At 54.3% G+C, this 20,029-nt stretch overlaps 1 protein-coding gene across 2 annotated transcripts in view; it reads right to left on the bottom strand.

Moving 5' to 3' along the window:
- Positions 1 to 20,029, bottom strand: part of PTPRN2 (protein tyrosine phosphatase receptor type N2) — a 690,682-nt gene that overhangs the window by 497,988 nt on the left and 172,665 nt on the right. For both annotated transcript variants that reach the window (XM_067747597.1, XM_067747596.1), the window contains one exon: positions 14,244 to 14,357. In XM_067747597.1, coding sequence (XP_067603698.1) covers positions 14,244 to 14,357 — 114 coding nt within the window. The remainder of the gene's footprint in view (positions 1 to 14,243; positions 14,358 to 20,029) is intronic.

Below are 20,029 nucleotides of genomic sequence, written 5' to 3' on the forward strand. Positions count from 1 at the left end.
GCAGCAGCTCGTGGGGCAGAGCGTGTGGTCTGTGGCGCAGAGGCCGTGCACCTGCGCTGTGGGGTCCTCCTCACATTCGTGCCGCTGAGACCCCAAAAGGCCAGGCTGGGGGCCGGGCAAGTGCTGGCCAGACGGCAACGTGCTGGGAGTCCTCAGATGTCACAGAAAATATGAGCTCTTTGTTTTCCTGACGCTTTGCCTTTTCCATCTATTTCTCATTTTCTGCTCTTTTCTTCATTATTTCCTTCTTTCTGTCTTTTGCTTGCTCTGTTGGCCTTTTTATTACTTAATTTATTATGAAACGTTCCGGGGGGGTCACAAAGGAATGAAGAAACCTAACGAAGAGCCCGTTCACACCGCTGATTTACGGAAGATATAAACCATTCCGTTAGCGATTCCTCTCTGACTGTGCCTCTGTCTTCACCTCACCCGGAGCTGACAACCGTCCTGCTGCCGTACTCGCCATCCCACACTCCCCATTCCACGCTCACTGCGTGCGTGAGGTCTCGTAAACGGCACACGGTATGGTTTCTCTTCTGACCTCACACGCTCTCCACCCGTGTGCTCTGTGCTCTACCTGCTCACCTCGCTTGTGAGACGCAGACACGCTGATACGTGTGCCTCCGGGCGGTTGATGACCGTTACTCTGTGGTGTTGAACTGCTCTCCGGTTGATGGGTGTTCGGGGAACTCCCATTTGATTGCTGTTAAGACGGATGTGGCATGGCTGTTAGGCACAGGCTTCCTAGTGCCCCGAATACCTGGAGTGAATAACTACAAATGGAAGAGCGTCCATGTAGGACTTTCATGAAATCGTTTTTGTTGTTGCCGAAACAGCATCGAAAACGGTTTCACCAGCTGTGTCTAAGAATCTCCAGTTTGCCCTAGATTCTGCCCAACACTTGGGATTGCCAGATTCTTTCATTTTTTCCAACCTTACAGGTAAGGAAATAACACCTTGTGATTTTTAGCTTTAACTTCTCCGATGTCTAGTGAGCCTGGGCAGCCTTTATTTCTTCCTGACTTACGCATGTTCTTCGCGTGCTGGGCATTGACGTTTGCCTGATCACGTGTCACAGAATCCCCATCCTGCCTGCGCTCTGCTCTGCACTTTCCTGTGCCCACACACAAACGCTGTCCGTCACGACACTTGGATCTCTTCCGGTCTCGCTCCCCTGTGGCTTGTACTTCTGTATCTTTTCTGTATCTTGTCCCTCCTGAAACCCATGCTTTGGAAGTCCCTTGAGTTATTAGTGGGAAACTCAGTTTCCATTTGTTATTTATCCCTTTGCTTTTAATTATACTTTAGTGGACATACGATTCCTGCTGCCAGTTATCTTTTCTCAGGATCTGCAAGAATCCCCACTGTTCCTGCCTCCCTTGCTGCTGAGAAAGGTGCAGTCTAAATATTGTCCTTTCTCACATATTTTGTCTCTTCTCTTGGACTCTGGCCTCCCACTGACCCACTGCGATGTGTCCAACCTTGACTTTCCAGTTTGCAACACCCTGCTGGGGACCCGGGCACTCCAGCAGCACGCAGCCTCGCGCCTCCTTGCACTTCTGGGAGCCCCGTGGCCACCCCTTCAAGTACTGCCTCTCCTGCACCCTCCCCTCCCCTCCAGGAACGTGCCCGTGATGCCATGCGGACCTTCCACCCCTTGCCTGTCCCTGTCCGTTTTCCATCCCTGTCGCTCTTGACACTGCACTTTGGGTCACCTCCTGCGATCTGTGCTGCAGCTCAACAACCCTCCCTTCATGGGTGGGCGTCTGACCAGCCGTCTAATCCATCCACAGAGTTTCTAGTTAGCAGGACCATATTTTCTATTTCCACAAGTTCTGGTAACTTTGTTTTAACCTCTCATTCCTTTTTCATTCTGTTGCACTTTTATTATTGCTTGCATTATTTCCTTAATTATTTCGAACAGTGAACAGGCAGCCTCTTTCAGCCTATCCCATGATTTCAATTCTGAGCGTCTGATTCTTTTATCTGTTGCTTCTTCTGGCTCATCCTAGTGGGTGATTTCTTCCTGGGATCTCGTTTGAGTCACGGTTTCCAGCTTGTCGCAGATCTGAAGTCAGGGAAGTATGGCTTCCATCTGCCTCTGGGATCTCAGCGGTGCTACAGAACCGTCCTGATAAACGCAGTCCCCTGAGATAGGAGCACATGAACACTCACCTAGCAGTGCCAGCCTTCAGAATAACTCCGAAACTTTCCTTCAGGGACTGTCTTCATAGTTACACATAAACAGTCCAGTTTTTTGCTTGTATAATGTTGTTTCTCACCAAAAATCTTCCTGATTGTTGTATTTAACTCCAAAGCACATTTAGATGTTCTAAAACTCTCCACGTATTTTTTCCACGTGTAAAGTGTTCTGCTTTCAGTGAATATTCAAGTAGGCGCATTAGTCTCTGATCACATTTTCAAAGAGTTGACCCCGCAGTGCCATTAGCAGAGGTAGCTTAATCAGAATAAGCATCCAGGGGCTTCCCTGGCGGCGCAGTAGTTGAGAGTCCGCCTGCCAATGCAGGGGACGCGGGTTCGTGCCCCGGTCCGGGAAGATCCCACATGCCGCGGAGCGGCTGGGCCAATGAGCCATGGCTGCTGAGCCTGCGCGTCCGGAGCCTGTGCTCCGCAGCGGGAGAGGCCACAACAGTGAGAGGCCCGCGTACCGCAAAAAAAAAAAAAAAAAAAAAAAGAAAAGAATAAGCATATAATCTGAGGAACCTACTGTGGAGGTGACCGTCCTCAGATGTTTAACACCTGGATAGTTCGAGGGCAACACTAGTTTTGAAACCAATGTGAGACGGGGCTCATTAACAGGGGAAACCAATGCTCACCCCCACCTCCAGAAGAAGCCAGACTAGAACACAGTACCCCGTCTGAACTCATTTAACAGAAAATTAACTTTTCAAAAGAGCTCACGTTACTGCAGAGCAAATCATGTCGCCTAAGGATGTCTGGTAGACTGCTGGCTAAGCTTGGAAACGCTTCTGGGGAACTGACTGCTGAAGTGTCCCGGCTCCCGCGCTGCCCCGTGCGTTGAGTCTGAGCACGTCAGCCTTGCAAGATGGGCCTGGGCCGAGCTCGCGGCCACGCAGGAGGGCGCAGCACAGACACGCCAGGGGCTGGTGGCCGGGCCAATCCCATCAGCAGGGCCCACATCACCTCCACATTTGGGCCTCTTCCCATGGCTACCCACTCTCACCAGCAACATGTATGAAAACTCAGAAAGCCGGGGGCCTCTTTCGGGCTCAGAGGACCTGTGCCCACACCCGCGCTCAGGCAGCGGTCTTGTCCCCCGACCTTACGGCGTCTCCTCCCCACACACAGACCTTCGCACTTCAGGCCGGGGGGCTCTTACAAGCCTAAGGGGCAAAGCCCTGAAAAGCAGGCCCTTCCGGCCCCGTGGCCGGCCCCGCCCCTGTGCCTCCCGTGCTGCATGGCCCTCGTGGGGGGGGGGGGGGTGCCCCGCTCCCCCGCCTGCACGGAACTCGCGGTCAACCCGCCAGGGGATGAGCCTCCCCTCAGCATCCTCTCCAGTCCCTCCCATCTCAATCCCTCCTCCTTCCTGCAGTTTAAAGCCTGACTTAAAGCCACCCGGTGTGCACTGTTCCTGCGGAGGTCAGGGCGTGGGGCGTGGAAGTGCACGGGGACCTGGAGGGAGGAGAGCTCGGGCCTCAAACCAGGGAAGGCTGCCGGAGGGAGGCTGCGGCCAGACAGAGGCGGCCTGTGGGGCTCGGCAGCACCAGACACGCCGCCGCGTGGCCTAGAGCCGCCAGTTCTACGTCTGCCGGGCCGACTGCGGCCGGAGCGAGGGCTGCGCTCAGTCACCACACGCAGTCGGACGCACCGCTCACCACAGAGAAGCAGCAGCCTGGGGTCCTCAGCCACCTGCTGGGCACCCCGGTCGGGCCACCTCTGGAAAGAGCACCGGGCGAGCTCGGCCCTGCAGGGAGCACAGGCTGGTCCCCCAGCTTCCCGCCCAGGCCACAGCCCCCTTCGCCAACACCCCCAGCACGGGCCCTCATGCCAAAAATTTAATAAGAAGGGAACAGAAGACAGCGACGAAAGGAAACCAGGAGGCACGGGAACTTGGCAGGCGGGGAGCAGAAACTGCGGATTCCACCCGGAACCGAGCACAGACAGCAGCCGGCTCCACTTCACCCATCCCGGGCTCAGAGGGAGAGGCGGGGGCCGACCCCGGCCAGGGCTGTGTCCAGACGCCACCCACTACGCGGGCTCAGAGGGAGAGGCAGGGGCCGACCCCGGCCAGGGCTGTGTCCAGACGCCACCCACTACGCACCGTTTCCGCTTTGGAGGTTTATCGGATGAGCACGTGAGTACAGATGGCTGACCGGCTGCACATCTCCCTGTGGCTGGTGACGTTCCCCTTGCCTCGGTCCCTGCAGCATCCAGGCCGCCACATGAAGGAGCCCCAGCACTGCAGGCGGGTGTCTTTGTGAGAACTCCAGTCCGTCGAGTGTGACCGGGGGTGGGGGGAAGCCCCCTCCGAGCTGCGTCGATACCTGTGCCTCCTGTTTGCCCGGATGTCAGTTCTCCTTCCTGTGCGCCCCCTTTCTGGTGTGAAAGTGGTTCCCCAGAAGTCCGGCCACTGCTTCTTCCCTCTCACGCTCGAGGTGCCCCCTTAACACGTTAGTAAACACGTGCATCAGCGACTGCAATGAACACACAGGCTCCACGGCTGCCATGACTTCAGATGCCACTGGCTCAGCGCAGCGTGTGGAGGCTGCTTCCCGCCCGCCCGGGTGGGCCTCACGCACGTTTGTGGTCCAGACCACACGCAACAGAGGGACCAGGGCCAGCTTCTGAATTGGGTGCTGATTTCTGTTTAATAACTTTTATAGTTTTTCAGGAACAAAACAAAGGAAAAGGTCAACTTTTCACGTGGTCCTCAGTGGGAAGGGGCATGAGTATGGGATTTGAAACCAAAAGATACCTCCAGCTCCTGGTGGTATCAGGATGTTACCCTCTCCTGTGGAAACCAAGTGATCAAGAGCTCTAACTGAAATAACGCGTTAACACGCTGTAAGTGGAGTGCCTCATTCCCACGCAGAGAGATGAGGGAGGAAAAGCCACGGAGGAGGACAGAAGCCACTCCACTGTCCCCACTGCTAACGTCTGTATTCGGGGACCCCCTGTGTCAGGCACCACGCAGGGTGGGAGGGGCAGGACGAGGAAGCAAACCCACCCACCCATGTGAACGCCACCGTCCAGACGTGCGGGCGACAAAAAGCACAAACCCGCCCCAGGTAAACGGGGCCTGTGACGACACAGTGTGGAGAAAAGTGCAGCAACGGAAAGAGTCCGGAAAGGGGCTCCGACCAGGCTGAGGTCGGGGGCCGCGCCCAGCGACGAGCGGACGTCGCCCTTCTCTCCGCTGTGTGGAGGGCCCATCTCACAGCCCGGGCCTCAGCCTGCAGCCCTCGGAAGGAGCCCCCGGGTGCAGGGCGTGCAGCCCCCTGCCTCCTCGGGGAGATGCGGGCGCTCGCGCTGGCGGCTCCTCGGCCGCAAAGCTCGGACGCTGGGAATTCGCCCCACACGCTCTCCGGGGCGCACGGCACAGGCGCGTCCTCAGGGCAGCCTCACCACATCCCACTGGCGGGGGTATCCGTGGTCCTCTGCTGCTCCACTTTCAGTCCCTCCCACCTTCCGGCTCGTCTGCCTTCCACGGGCGAGTCTTCGGGTGCATCCCCCCCAGGCCCACACCCCAGGCCTGGCTTCCCCGGGCTCCGCCCCAGCTCCACAGGCCAGTTTCCAAAGCCTCGGTCAAAGTGCAGGCCTGTCCCGCAGAGGCCTTTCCCAGAGTCGGCATCCAGGGGCTCATGGGGTCAGGCGGGCAGCACAAGCTGCCGTTCCTCCCAGAAATACATTTTCCCAACGTCTGACCGTCAAAAGGATCTGTGTTCTACGTAGAAACCTGGGACGTTTCGGCAGCAAGCAATGGACGTCACTTTGAAGCACAGACACTGCCTCTGCAGCTATGAGGTGGGCTAAGGCAGAAGCTAACTTTCACAGAGACACGCGCTCGGCGACTGCCTGGGTGGATGGCTGGGGTGGGCAGGGCCACCGGTGGTGATGCACAGCGGTGACGTCGGCCGTGACCCGCTCAAGGAGAGGCTGTCAACCACACACCGAGGTCCCTCTCGTACCCACCCAGCCTTGAGGACAGAACACAGGTCTATACGCACAGGAGCTCCGTTTGCTCTCCTCCTCTACCGTCCCTGTCCTGAAACCGTCAACTTCATCTCTGAACTTGCGTTTTGCAAGCACGTCGGGCGAGACGGTGGGGGTGCATGCTGTCGGAGGGGCACCCAGTCCGCGTGCCTGCCGCCCTTCCTGGCCCGCTCACACATCAACTCGGAGACGCCCTCAACTCAGATCCCAGGGGGCCCCCGGAGACGAGCTTGCCTCTGCCCAGGACTCACTTCACACACAGAAAGCAAGCAGCGGTGTTCCGAGAAACACAGACAAGGGGGGCCCCGTCGCATCCTTTCTGGTTCCCGCCACTTCCCCGAATTCCCAGCCATCTATGCTGAATGATGACAGGGAAGGAGAGGGGATGGTAGGGGGGCCAGAGTTCCTCTCCCTCGGTCCTACGTATCCATGGGGGAGCCGAAGGCGGGCTTGGTGGGATGTGTCCGCGTCGAGAAGTGAAACAGAGCAGCGTCTCCGCCGTCTAACATGGACAGCATGTATGCACGTTCGAGCCATGAAATAGGAGTTGGATAATTCTGGTGATTTTGCGTGAGCATTAAATGCTCTTATACTTGCATTTAAAACCAGAATTGCACGATATAAAGACAAATGGTAAAAGTCCGTGCTAATAATTTCTTAATTTTTCTTGACTTAGAATGACGTGGAACAGCAAATAAAAACACCAGAATAGGTGGAGGGACACTGCAGAGGGAACGTCTGATGCCTTAGTTTCTGCTCTTCCCCAGCACTGGGCCTGCGGTTACGGAGCCGGCGCAGGCGGAGCATGCGCAGACTTCAGCTCCTGCTCAGGGCGGCTTTTAGGCTCCCCGCCGCGATGCTCTACGGCCCCACCTTCCTTTTTCGATCTGCTTGTGTTAATTTGCGCCCAACTGTAAAAAGCTGAACAAATGTATGTATTCAGAATCCCAAGCAGTTAACCACAGTACCCAATTCTGATTTATCATTTTAGCTCCTGAGATAGAATGCTCTAGAGTCATAACTGACCCACAGAATGGTCACACCGAGCCAGCAGTCCATCCCGCTGAGGACGTGCAGTCTTCCTCCCCGGCCGCCCAGCTCACGCCGGCTTGAGCTGCGAGAGTCCATGTGGAAGGGAAGGCTCTCCACAACTCAGTGTGGGTGACAAAGGGCTTCACCATTTCCTGAGCATTTAGTGAACGGCACCCCCCGCATCACCTGGGACTGGAACAGTCCTATGAGACGGTATAACTGTATTTCATCCACGCTAAGAAGTTTTGATCTTGAGACAGACCATCATTTCAGTATTGCTAAGAAAAAGCCAAAATGTTGCCGGTTAAATGACGGCGTGCTCTTGATGTAAGATGCACCCCTGATTTCAGGGGTGTTAAGATGTGAACACAAAGTGCGTCTGAGAAACGATGGAACACCATGCAGTGGCTGTGGGGTGGAGTCGTGCTGCACGCATGCCTCCCCGGGGCTCAGCCTCTGACACTGGCAGGCCGGCAGCTCTCAGCTGGGGCCTTGTCTGCTCCGTTCCCGCAGCCACGGGGAACGGCCTCTGCCTAAGTCACCACCCCGAGCCTCCTCCTGGGCAGAGCGTATCCCAGGGCCCTGGCCCTCCTTGGGCACAGAGGCCGAGCCCCGCGGCCCCATGGGGTCACCTCTGAAGGTTGTGCCCAGCTCCAGACCCAGAGCTCCTCTGGGCTCCGCTCCGCACCTCCTGCGCGGCATCGCCCTTGCATCCCCCCTCTGCCCAACCAGGCTCCCGTCACCTGCACAGGTGTTATGCCCTGAGCACTCTCCAGGGACCTGACCACAGTGAACCTCGGTTTCAGTGTCTGGTTCCAGGGCGCCCGACCAAAGGCGTGTGGTGCTGCCCACACTCCACAGGTAGGGAAACGGAAATCAGGAGAGCTTGGGTACTGTCACAACGTGTGTGCCGAGCTGATGTGGCCCGCTTGGAGCACAGCTGGAGCTGATGCTTCCTTCTGACTCCAAACCCACCCCCTTTTCTCTCTACAGCGGTTCTTAGAGTGTGGCCTGAGGGTCTCCATGGGTCCCTGAGGCTCTAAGGTGGGCATTAGGTCAAAATTATTTTCATAAAATACTAAGGCACTATTTACCCTTTTCATTTTATTTTCTCTTACACTGGAATTTTCCAGAGGCTATGTGGGTGGAAATTGCCTAGAATGAGTGCAGAAGCAGATAAGAGTACCCAACTGTTTTCTCTTAAGGCAAACGTTAAAGAAATATGCAAAAAATTAAAACAAAACAAAAACATAACACTTAACACATTTAAAAAAATGTTTTGGAAGACAGAGTTACCATGGTTATTATGTAACAAGTTTATTATGACTATTTTTATTTTAAACGGAATTAAAACACAGCTTTTAAAAATTTTCTCAATTTTAAGTTTCTAAGACAGTAAATGCAGATAGCACTAAACCCACAAAAATGCAGAAGCTCTTTGGGGTCCTCAATAATTTTTAATAGTATGAAGGGTTCCTGAGATCAGAATTTTGAGAACTACTGTTCTACACTCTGCTGTTGGGAGTTCTAACCCCAATTCTGCACCAGCTAAGTGACACTGGGAACAACCTTTGTGCCTCTGTTGTTGTTTTTTAATGTACTAAATAAAAAGGTGCATTCCTCTTACAGCAAAAAGAAAGCATGGGTGGAATACTGAAATTATAACTATTTAAAATTATACTCTTCTATACTATACTGAGTATTGCTATTCTCTGTTATTCTATGAAAATTATAACAAAATATATATTTACTGTATAGGGTTAAAATGATGTCAAACGTGCAATCTGAAAATCCTAAAACATTCAGATAAAAAATTTAAGACACACAATTTGACAGCCGTCAGAATGGGAGAAAATATTTGCAAACGAATCAACGGACAAAGGATTAATCTCCAAAATATATAAACAGCTCATGCAGCTGAATATTAAAGAAACAAACAACCCAATCCAAAAATGGCCAGAAGACGTAAACAGACATTTCTCCAAAGAAGACAAACAGATGGCCAACAAACACATGAAAGGATATTCAACATCACTAATCATTAGAGAAATGCAAATCAAAACTACTCACACCAGTTAGAATGGGCATCATCAGAAAATCTACAAACAAATGCTGGAGAGGGTGTGGAGAAAAGGGAACCCTCTTGCACTGTTGGTGGGAATGTGAATTGACACAGCCACTATGGAGAACAGTATGGAGGTTCCTTAAAAAATTAAAAATAGAACTACCATATGACCCAGCAATCCCACTACTGGGCATATACCCAGAGAAAACCATAATTCAAAAAGAGTCATGTACCACAATGTTCATTGCAGCACTATTTACAATAGTCAGGTCACGGAAGCAACCTAAATGCCCATCGACAGACGAGTGGATAAAGAAGCTGTGGTACATACACACAATGGAATATTACTCAGCCATAAAAAGGAAAAAATTGAGTCATTTGTTGAGACGTGGATGGATCTAGAGACTGTCATACAGAGTGCAGCAAGTCAGAAAGAGAAAAACAAATATCGTATATTAACGCATGTATGTGGAACTAGAAAAATGGTACAGATGAACCGGTTTGCAGGGCAAAAGTTGAGACACAGATGCAGAGAACAAACATATGGACACCACGGGGGGAAAGCCGCGGGGGGGAGGGGATGGTGGTGTGATGAACTGGGAGATTGGGATTGACACGTATACACTGATGTGTATAAAACTGATGACTAATAAGAACCTGCTGCATAAAAAAATAAAATTTAAAAAAACAACCAACTTAACTTTCTTTGGGTTATTTGTATGGAAATATGTTAATATAAATGTTTCAGACATTACATGAAATTCCTAAAAATCTTAAAAAGAAAAAAAAATTAATACGCGAGAGAACAATGTGTCCACCTATGAAACACTGCTGCCTGCAGGAGACAAGGATAGTGAATAAAAGTGAACATATTCTGCTCCTTGACGTACGTATTTACATTGAAGAAGCCAGTTGCACGATGAAACCCCATTTCCCCTTCCTTCTTCAAGGGGAAGGCCCTGCAAGCTGCCGTCTGTCACTGAGACCGGACCCTCATCTCTGAGGAGTGGCCGCGACGAGGCCGAGCGATAGCAACACGCAGCCGACTCTGCCGTGGACGCGGCTGCCGAGGCTGCGAGATGGCAGGGAGGTTGCATCCTGTGATTTTCCACACGAGAGGGTGAAAACATGGGTCCCAGGCGTCAGACTCTCCAGTTGGATGATGATTTCCCCTGAGATCCCTCATTACGCCCCATAACATCTGCAGACCTGACCTCCAGAAACTGACCCTCACACCCAAGGACGATGGGCAGTTTGGAGGGGAGCCTACCTGTAAGGCCTGGGGCCGCCACCTCCAGCACGCTGGCCAGCGGGGGCCGAGGCAGAGGAGTCCCGGAATCAGCCGCCCGCGGAGGGGGAGTGGAGCGCGGAGAACTGCACCATTAGGCAGCAGAGGGGCCCAGGGAGAAACACAGAATCATGTCCAGAAGGTACTAGAACAAGCAGTTTAGGAGAGCACAAATGTCCCCATGATGCTTCTTTTCAACCTAGCCTATAAAACCTTATTTCACGCCTACACCTCCGGGCTTACTATGGCAAGTCCTCCACTGCCGCTAAGACAGAAGGAAATGCAACCTGCTGCCAGGTACAAAGTAACAGAGCGCAACGCCACAGGCCTGTCCAGCCACTCGGACGCGCCCTCTAGTGGCCCAGCAGCAAAGAGCCACCAGCAGCAGAAGTCAAAACACCATCCCCAACCAGGACCCCAGGCCCAAAAGAACTCCTCCAGCTGCTGTGCGAGGCACCACAGGGCTCCCGAGACACCGAGTGCAGCCTGCTCAGGACTGGCCGGGGGAATCAGCTTAAAAATAGGGTGTTCGCGGGAGGGACCAGTCGGGAGGGGCTGAGTCGGGCTCAGGAAGGACAGGAATGCGGCTCCAGGCCCCAAATGTCCTTCCTGCCTGTCCCCTCGCATCGTGATCACAGGGGACCTCCAGACTGGCTCCCATAGGGCACAGCCGTGCTCGTTGGTCAGTGAGCGGACCTGTGGTATCATCATCATCCTCACCACTGTTCTAAGGAAAGAACTAGAACATATCCTCATCCCTTGGAAAATGGCTGTTTTTCTGGCCTTTGAACTGATGCACAGAGCTAACCAACTTAGCAGAAACTCTGCAATAATTCCACTGGAAAAAAAATAGGTGGGTATGACCTGTGTGATAGCTCCATAAATTGGAAACAGGGTATCAAATAAATAATATTTAACACTTGGAAATACTTAACGTTTATAAAAGGGTTTAAAATATTTTACTTGATTTCAGCGTTTGACCTTCACAACAGCCCTGTTTGATCATCCACATTTACCAGACGAAGAAACTGCCCCTCAAAGAGGTTTAGTAACTCCACTCCCCTCCATACCCGCTGCCGGGAGACAGGCAGGCAGTGAATCACAAAACTAAACGTGCTCTCACCAAACGACCCGGCAATCACAGTCCTTGGTATTTACCCAAAGGAGCCGAAAACTCATGTCCACACAACCCTGCACACAGACGTTTATAGCAGCTTATTCATAACTGCCAACACTTGGAAGCAACAAAGATGTCTTCCAGTAGGTCAACTGATAAATAAATCGGTCACTCAGCAATGGAATATTATTCGGCACTAAAAAGAAACAAGCTGTCAAGCCATGAAAAGTCATGGAAGAAACGTCAAAGCATTTTACTAAGTGAAAGAAGCCAATCTGGAAAGGTGACATACTGTATGAGCCCAACTACACGACATTCTGGAAAAGGCAGTTAAAAGATGAGTGGTTACCAAGGACTGGCGGGAAGGGAGGGGTGAGCAGGTGGGGCACGGAAGCTTTGGAGGGCAGTGAAACTACTCTATGCTGCCCTGCTGACCCTGCACCTCTCTGCGCATCTCAACCCGCATCTGGACGGCAGTCCCAGCAGGCCCAGAGGGTGAGGCGTGGCCACAGAGAGAGTGCAAAGCACATGAAAGAATTGCATGATGTTGCCAATTTGTAGCAAAAGAAACACATGTGGGGATGGATCTTCAGGATGTGAGGTCAAGGCGGAATGAACAGAAATTGGACGAGGCAGAGTTTATTGACATGGGGCCCTAGGCACAGATTCTCCAGCCAACGGCTCCAGCAGTCTCCACCGCTGGTTGACATAAATAGGGACACAAGGTCCCTACTGAAGTGAAGTGGAAACACCAGAACTCCCTTTTTACGTGACAGAGGCATGTGCCCAAAGGCTTAGAGAGAGCAGCACAATCGACCTGCCCATGACCCCAGGAGGGTCCAGAGAGCACGAGAAATAAGTTCATGGGTCCCAGCATCCTCGAAGGGCTCACAGAGATGCCCACGTGTGTCAGGAATACACTGGGAGTTGCTTCCATTCATCTGGGAGCCCTGAGTGCACCAGGATGATGGCGCCTTGGGGAGGCAGGGGCCAAGTGGGGGCACCTAAGTGCCAAAGAGAAGGGGATGTGGTCACCACAGAGCAAGTGGCCCACGAGGCCTGGCGCATTGGTTAGCTGCTGGCAGTGTTCCTAGAGCTGGACGAGATGGGCCTTCCACCAGCATCCAGGGACCTGCACCAGCAGGAGAGCTCTACATCTACTGAATCGCCAACATAGTCACAGCCCCTCCACCATTTCCACACTTGGAACCTCCATGTCACAGACCAGAGCCCCTTGAAGGGTGGGTGGGAGCAGGCCCCCTGGAGGAAAGACTCTGCCACGCGAGCCAGACACTCATCCCGTTCATCTCGCCCCCAGCCTCCAGCAGGGGCCTGCAGCCTTCTACCGGGGCAGCTGTGCGCTGAGGAAAAGGACGTCAGCACACTCCTCCGTGACCGCTGGACACCGGCTCTCAACTGACAGTAACACCAGAAGACCCAAAACATCACCAAGGCCCGCCAGGCACAGAGGGGCTCATGGGGCAGGTGAGCAAACCCATGCTGTGGTTACTCCCCGGCTCCGGAATGCACATACTCAGCGGCTACCAGAATCCCCACCCTGTTCCCTGACCTGCGGAGCGAGGGTATCACACGGGAAAGGCACTCAAAGCACCTCCACTTAAGGCCACCACACGCCGCAGTTTCCACTTACAACATCATAGACCAAAAGCAACACCCCACTCCTGGAGTGGGTGAAGCAGGGTGAGGACTCCCCACGCCCGTCCGCGGATGGCGGCGGGTCCCATGAAGGGACCCGCATGGGGCCGACCGCCACCGCCGCTGCCGCCACGTGTCTTCTCTGTCGGAGCGAGTGGCACAGCCCACGGCACCTGCTCCCCCGCCCGCGGGAGCAGTCATCAGAGGAAGCCCGCTCTCACGGGCCAGGCCAGCCACAGCGCCACGTGTCAGCGCTCCAGCCCTCGGCGCCGTCCGGGGCTCTGGGACCCTGATCGCCTTTCCTCTCACGGGCCTCATGCAGGGGACACCGGTACACTGAGGACACTGTGGGCAGGAGGCAGCCACGGTCCCACGTGCCCAGGGGAGATGCCTGCGCTCGGAGGGTCCACGGCAGACCCGATGCTGCAGGAGCCCGGGAAGGCCGCGGCAGGTGAATCACAGCGCAGACCCTCAGGGTTCATCCTCTGCAGAAAACGTCTCTCCCTGGGGAGGCTGCGCCTGGCCTGCTCCCGGGCCTCATTCAAGACTGCACACTTGCCCGTGGTCCACGAGCAGCCGGGCGGCTGGGCTGGGACACTAGGAACGGGGCTCCGGCGGTGCGGCCGTTTTGCAGCGACACACACGGCCACACCCCCACCCTCACTGACCGGCAGCGCCAGCCACGGCTGCCGGGACCACCTCAAACCCAGGAGGGACCCAGGCCGCCTGCCCCCGCCCATCGCACACTGGCTGGCTCGGCCCTTTTCTAACTCCTCACCACCTAAGAGGCCAAGGGCTTTTAAGAAGAAGCAACATGTCTTCCAAGCACTTGGCGCCGTAGCGGCCGCTGGCCCAGCAGCAGGGCGCGGACTGGGCCCCGGCCTGCGTACCTGTGCGGGAGAGCGCCCTCAGGGTGGCTGTCAGGTGCTGCAGGACCCCTGGCGACACTTCGTAGTGGTGCACGTCTACGGCTGGAAGCTCCTGACACCGTCCAAACGCTCCATCTGCAACAAAGGGAGGCAGGTCAGGTAAGAGAGGAGACAGACAGACGGCCAGGAAGCCCTGGCCACGGCCGGTGGCGAGGCTCCGAGGGGCTGCCAGGATCAGAAGCACCTGCAAAGTGACAGTGTTTTAGGTGAGAAGCAGAGCTTCGTGGAAACCACAGATGCAAAGGCTGAGCCCGGCGTGGTCTGGGTGTTTAGTCTACTTTCCAGCCCTCCCTGCCCAGCCCCCGCCTTTTGGTCATTTGCCAGCAGAGACTTTCACACTTTCCATGTGAAGCTTTGCTTCTGCCTGTCCAGTGACCAAATGGCCAATAGTCTTCAGGCCCGTCTTCCAGATGAGAAACAGGACGCCTAGGAACCTAAGTGCCCGGCTGCAGGAGGCGCTGGTGGCGGGGCCATGGAGCCCTGGCAGGGCTGGCTTCCAGAGGGCCTCCTCAGAACGCGGTGAAGAACGGGGGCTCCAGGAACAGTGAGATATTAATGGGGACCCATTATCCTGCTCTGTCCTATTTGTCTGAAATGACAGACTCTGCTCATCAACATCTTTTCAAACCGCACCTTCTAATTAATTTAGACCCTAATTAGTCTTTATTCAGCGAATTGTTCACTTTGAGACAAGCTTCCTATGGGGGTTCAAACATTCAAATCACCGCCTTGGGTACAAAAGGCTAATTCAGGACCCAGGGCCTCGCCCAGGGCTGGGCGCAGGGGGAAAGCGCTTCCATTGTTCACTGCCTTTCAAATGCAACCAGTTTAATTAGCAGGAGCGCTTTGCCCAGCGCCAGGCTGATTGCTGCTCGCAGTCCATAGTCCACGTGTGCTTAAGGCGGACGCCACGCGTGAGCAGCAGAGTCATCGTAAGTGTCCTCTCACAAGCACCTCCCGGATTTCCGTGGGCCTCTGCAAAGCCCAGAGAATCCGGGAGGTGACCTGCCGGACTGCTGGGCTGCTGGGCTGCTGGGAGCAGGCAGACAGCGGCCACGTGAGAAGTTCAACCTTCAGCTTCTGCCCCCGCTCGGTGAGCGCCGCTGAAATTAACCCAACTGCCACCAGTGATCCGGGGACAGTTGTCTCGGACGGAGGGTCTCCTCCCCACTGCCACCCCCCAGTAGGACGGACAGTCTGCTCGGCTGGAACACAGACGATAAGTGTCCCTGTTCTCTGATTCCGTTTCATGCAAAGAACTGCATGCCAGTGGGCGGTGTGCTTGGGGTGTGGGGCAAGGAAAGAGTGAGAAGCCCCAGAATACACCGGAACTTTCATGTCCCTCTTCAAGTGGAAACATCTTGAAACCAGGGAAGGAGCATTAAAACGGTCCAACCCAACGTTTTAGATGAGAAAACTGAGGCTGGGGTGTAGGGAGGGATCAGTAGCTGAGCTGAGTGGCAGGCAGAGAAGTCAGGTCCGTATCAGCAACCAGCTAAGCGCCTGCGGGTAGCCCCGCTTCCGGGGACGTGTCTGAGAGCCCCTCCCGCAGGAGACACCCCACCACTCAGGCTGTCACAGAGGAGAATACGGGCAAAGACATTGCCTCGCTGTTTTGGAGTGTTCCAGGTAAATTCTCTCCCTTCTCAAGTGTGACGGCTTCATTCTTTCAATCTGGTTTGTGGTGTACATGTTGTAAATATATTCTAAGAAAAATATTCATCAGATTTTCTTGAAACCTTTCTTTTAAACATATATTTATAGATAACGTGATACATAATATTGTTTGTGCTTTTAGAATCAGTGTTAGCTAATCATTTGTTTGGATCGTCTGAAAGCTAACCCTGGGCGCTCTTCACCCCTAGACTCCAGCCACACTGGTGAGGCAGCGACACTGTCCCCAAGAGCTTCTTTTAGTTAATAAACTTTGTTTTTCAGAGCAGTGTTGGGTTCACAGCAAAATTAAGAGGAAGGTACACAGGTTCCCCATAATCCTCCTCCTCCCCATTACCAACGTTCCCATCAAATGACGCATGTGTTACGGCTGACGAACCTACATTGACACGCCATCAGCATACGGGTGCGGAACCCATAGTTCATGTTAGGGTTCACTCTTGGCGCTGTACTTCTATGGGCTTGAACAAACGTACACTGACGTGTACCCACTATCACAGTGTCATACAGAGTATTCTCACTGCCCTAGCATCCCCTGTGCCCCACCTGTTCATCCCTCCCTCCTCCCTGACGCCAGCAAGCAGTGATGTTTTTCACTGTCTCCATAAATTTGCCTTGTCCAGCATGTCATATGGCTGGAACCATACAGAACACAGCCTGCTCAGACGGGCTTCCTTCACTCAGTCACATTCATTTCAGGTTCCTCCATGTCTTTCTGAGGCTCAACAGCCCTTTCTTACTAACACTGAACACTATTCCACTACCTGGACGCACCACCGTTTAGTTACCCATTCACCTACCCAAGGACATCTTGGTTGCTTCCAGGTTTGGGCGGCTATGGATAAAGCTGCTATAAACATCCGTATGCAGGTTTTTGTGTGGACATGTTTTCAGCTCCTCCGGGTAAATGCCAAGGAGCACAGCTGCCGGATCCTATGGTAAGAGTCTGCCTAGTTTTGTAATTGACCACCGAGCTTTCGTCCCCACCAGAAGGGAGGGTCCCTGTTGCTCCTCGCCAGCGTCTGGTGTCAGCGTCTGGATCTTGGCTGTTCTAGTAGGTGTGCTGTGCTCATTACTGTCTTACCCAATGCATTTTTCGATAATGTCGTTCATCTTTACCACCATATTTAAAGGCCACCAAGGTATAAGTGTACGCACATGTGTGCTATGTACTGTGTGTCTACATATGTGTGTGTGTTTTCACACCTGCAAATGTGTGTAGATGTGTGCTGTGTATATGTATGTGAATGTGTGTACATGTACTGTGTACGTATGTGTCTACCTCCATGTGTGTATGGGCGTATACGTGTCTACCGTGTACGTACATGTTTATGTGTATGTGTGTGCACTGGTGTCCACGTGTATGTATGTGCGTATAGATACACACAGCCTCTAACACTTGTTTAACTGCCAAACTCACCACAAGAACAAGGAAGCTGCTCTTCCAACCTCTAAACTCACCCCAGAAACAGATGTTTCTAATACCTCTGTCCCAGAAACCTGGTTCCCTCACTTATTCCTCAACAAACAACTTCATTACTTTTTTCTCTGCTTCCGCTGGAGGACGGCGTACACTCTCGTCGGCACACCTCTGAGCATGTCCGGTCCCGTGTCCACAGCGAATCTGTGAGGCCCCTTCCCTCTCCAATGAGTGGACTCGTCCCCATGCACGCTGCTCTGTGCTGCCCCTTGACCCCCGGACACGGCCCTGCTCTAACGTCCCGCTGGACCAACAGGCAGCACAGCCGTGGGACGTGCACTCGGGGCAAAGACGGACAACAGCGGCTCCACTCTCAGGGGCTTCCAGCTCACAGGGCAGACGGCCCCACAGTGCTAAGCACACGCAAATTATTCACCTCTAACTGTGACGTGGGCCACAGTGGACAGGCTACGAGGACAGCAGGAAGGAGGGGCAGCAGCCCCGTGCCACAGGCAGAGGCCCCAGAGAAGCGGCACCTAAGGAATAGCTGGCCCGCACAGGGCTGGCGAGGACCTGCAGGCTGGGGAGCTGGAGCTGCAGAGGGAGGGAGGCGCCTGGTCACTGGGGCTCCGGGACCAAGAGTGACAGAGCTCCAGGCTGGAGCGAGCTGCGCAGGTCAGGCAGACACAAGGGCATGGGGAGGGCTCGGCCTTCCTCCGGGAGCTGCAGGAGCTGCCAGGGCCTTGCAGGCAGGGGCCGCTTTCTGCCAGGAGCCACGGGGCTGAAGGGGGCTGCTCGTGCAGAGGGGGTGGCTCAGCGAGGGCGGTGGAGATGGAAGAACTAGCCAGACCCGTAGGCTTTTCGGAGGTGAGCCCGCAGGACACCGATGCTGCCCAGCTACAGGACGGTCCCACCCCCGTGTCTGTGTCCCGCAGAGGCTCTGGGCTCAAGGGGGTATTCTGAGAGGCGGCTCATAGAACGTGTGTTTATCCAAAGTAGTGACAAAGCCCTCTTGAGGCTGGCTGGCAGAGGTGGGGAAACAGCGGCGGCCTCCTGATGGCCCCTGGCCCCAAGCACTGCCCACGGGCCTCCAGGGGAGGGAGACTGCATCCCTCCAGGGGGAAGTCACCCCCCAGACCTCTGTGGGAGGTGACCACAGCAACCACAGATGCAGGCACGGACTTGGACTTCCCAAACTTGGGGAACTGGGCGGAATTCTGAAGCTGTCCCCACATCCCCCATTTATTCTGCAGAGCAGAAGACGGATCCCCACTGCCTCTGGGGACCAGAGATTGGATGGGTCTAAAGATAGGAATGGAAGGGATGTTTGAGGCCCTGAGAAAGCAGATGGCCATCTCCCAGCCAACCAAGCACCACAGACCAGAAGTGCTGGGAGCAAAAGCTCTGTTTAGAGACACTCTGATTGTCAGTCACCTAGAACTGGGAGGCTGATTTCTTCCGCTGTGAAGGGAAAACATTAACAAGTTTTTGGTTGGATTTTTGGAAGAATGTGAAAAAACTGCTTGTTTATCTTGTCTGTTCATCTGTTTTAACCAGCTCCCCTCAGAGCACTATCTCTACAGGCAAACGGCACTTTCACTCATAACCATCACTATCCCCTCAACACCGACGCAGGCCCGTCTCAAGGCCTCCTCCTGGACCAGCTTTCCAGATCACTTCCCCCTGAGAATGTGGGACTGCGTGTCGCCAGCCTCACCACCACATGCGTGTGCACACACATGCACTCACATCTCCATGTCGACAAGACCCCCCAACCCTTGGGCACCAACATACGTCTCTGGTCCAGGAGTGCCCGAGCTCCTAGGAGGCAGGCGTCACAGCTCCCGCCCCTTCAACCTCCCAAGCGTCTGACACTGCGCTCTGCAGCCACTGTGGATTAAATAAATGTCTGTGTCTGACTAACTGGTGACCTTGCGTTTGCCTGGAATGAAACAGAGATGCCCAGAGAAATGTGTAACACCACCAGCTAGACCCTCACATAGATTTAGAAGTCTTCAACTCCCAGCAGATGACCTGGCTGGATTAGGGACCCGAATCACTGAGGCAAACCAGGGCTCACAGTGGGGACAGCAAACGAGGAGCACGTGTCCCCATATCTTCTCAGCCAACACTGCACCTCCTCCCGTCTCATACTCAGGCTCAGGTGCTGCCACCCCCCCGCCCTGAGCACATCCACTTCCCAGCCTCACACATGGAGAAGGCGGGCCTAGTGCACCTCTGCTTGGGGGAGGGACACGTGGAGACGCTGAGCCTTCACCCTCAAGATGCCATGGCTTTCAGGGACTGCTGCGTGCTGGGTGTCTCAGAGAACGACCCAGAACCATCAGGTCAGGCCAGCGGGCAGCCATGGGCTGGAACAAGTCGGTTTAGGCTCCCCCTGAGACACCTGTTTTTGCTACGTGTCCCTTCAGTGATGTGCCTCGGGCTGGCGTTAAAGGACCTTCTAAGAAAAAAGCCTATGGAACCTAATCGTGCACCTGCTGAGAACAGTCACCCCCGGTTTCACGGCCATCTTTATCCTGAGACCATGGGAGGACCCCCCGCCCAGACCCCAGCGCTGGGATGGACTGCCTTCCACCTTCCAGGACCCTCTCCGCCTGGGCCCGGCAGGAGACCAACCTTTCTCAGTTGT

The sequence above is a fragment of the Pseudorca crassidens genome, chromosome 8 (genome assembly GCF_039906515.1).
Source record: "Pseudorca crassidens isolate mPseCra1 chromosome 8, mPseCra1.hap1, whole genome shotgun sequence".
NCBI lineage: Eukaryota > Metazoa > Chordata > Mammalia > Artiodactyla > Delphinidae > Pseudorca > Pseudorca crassidens.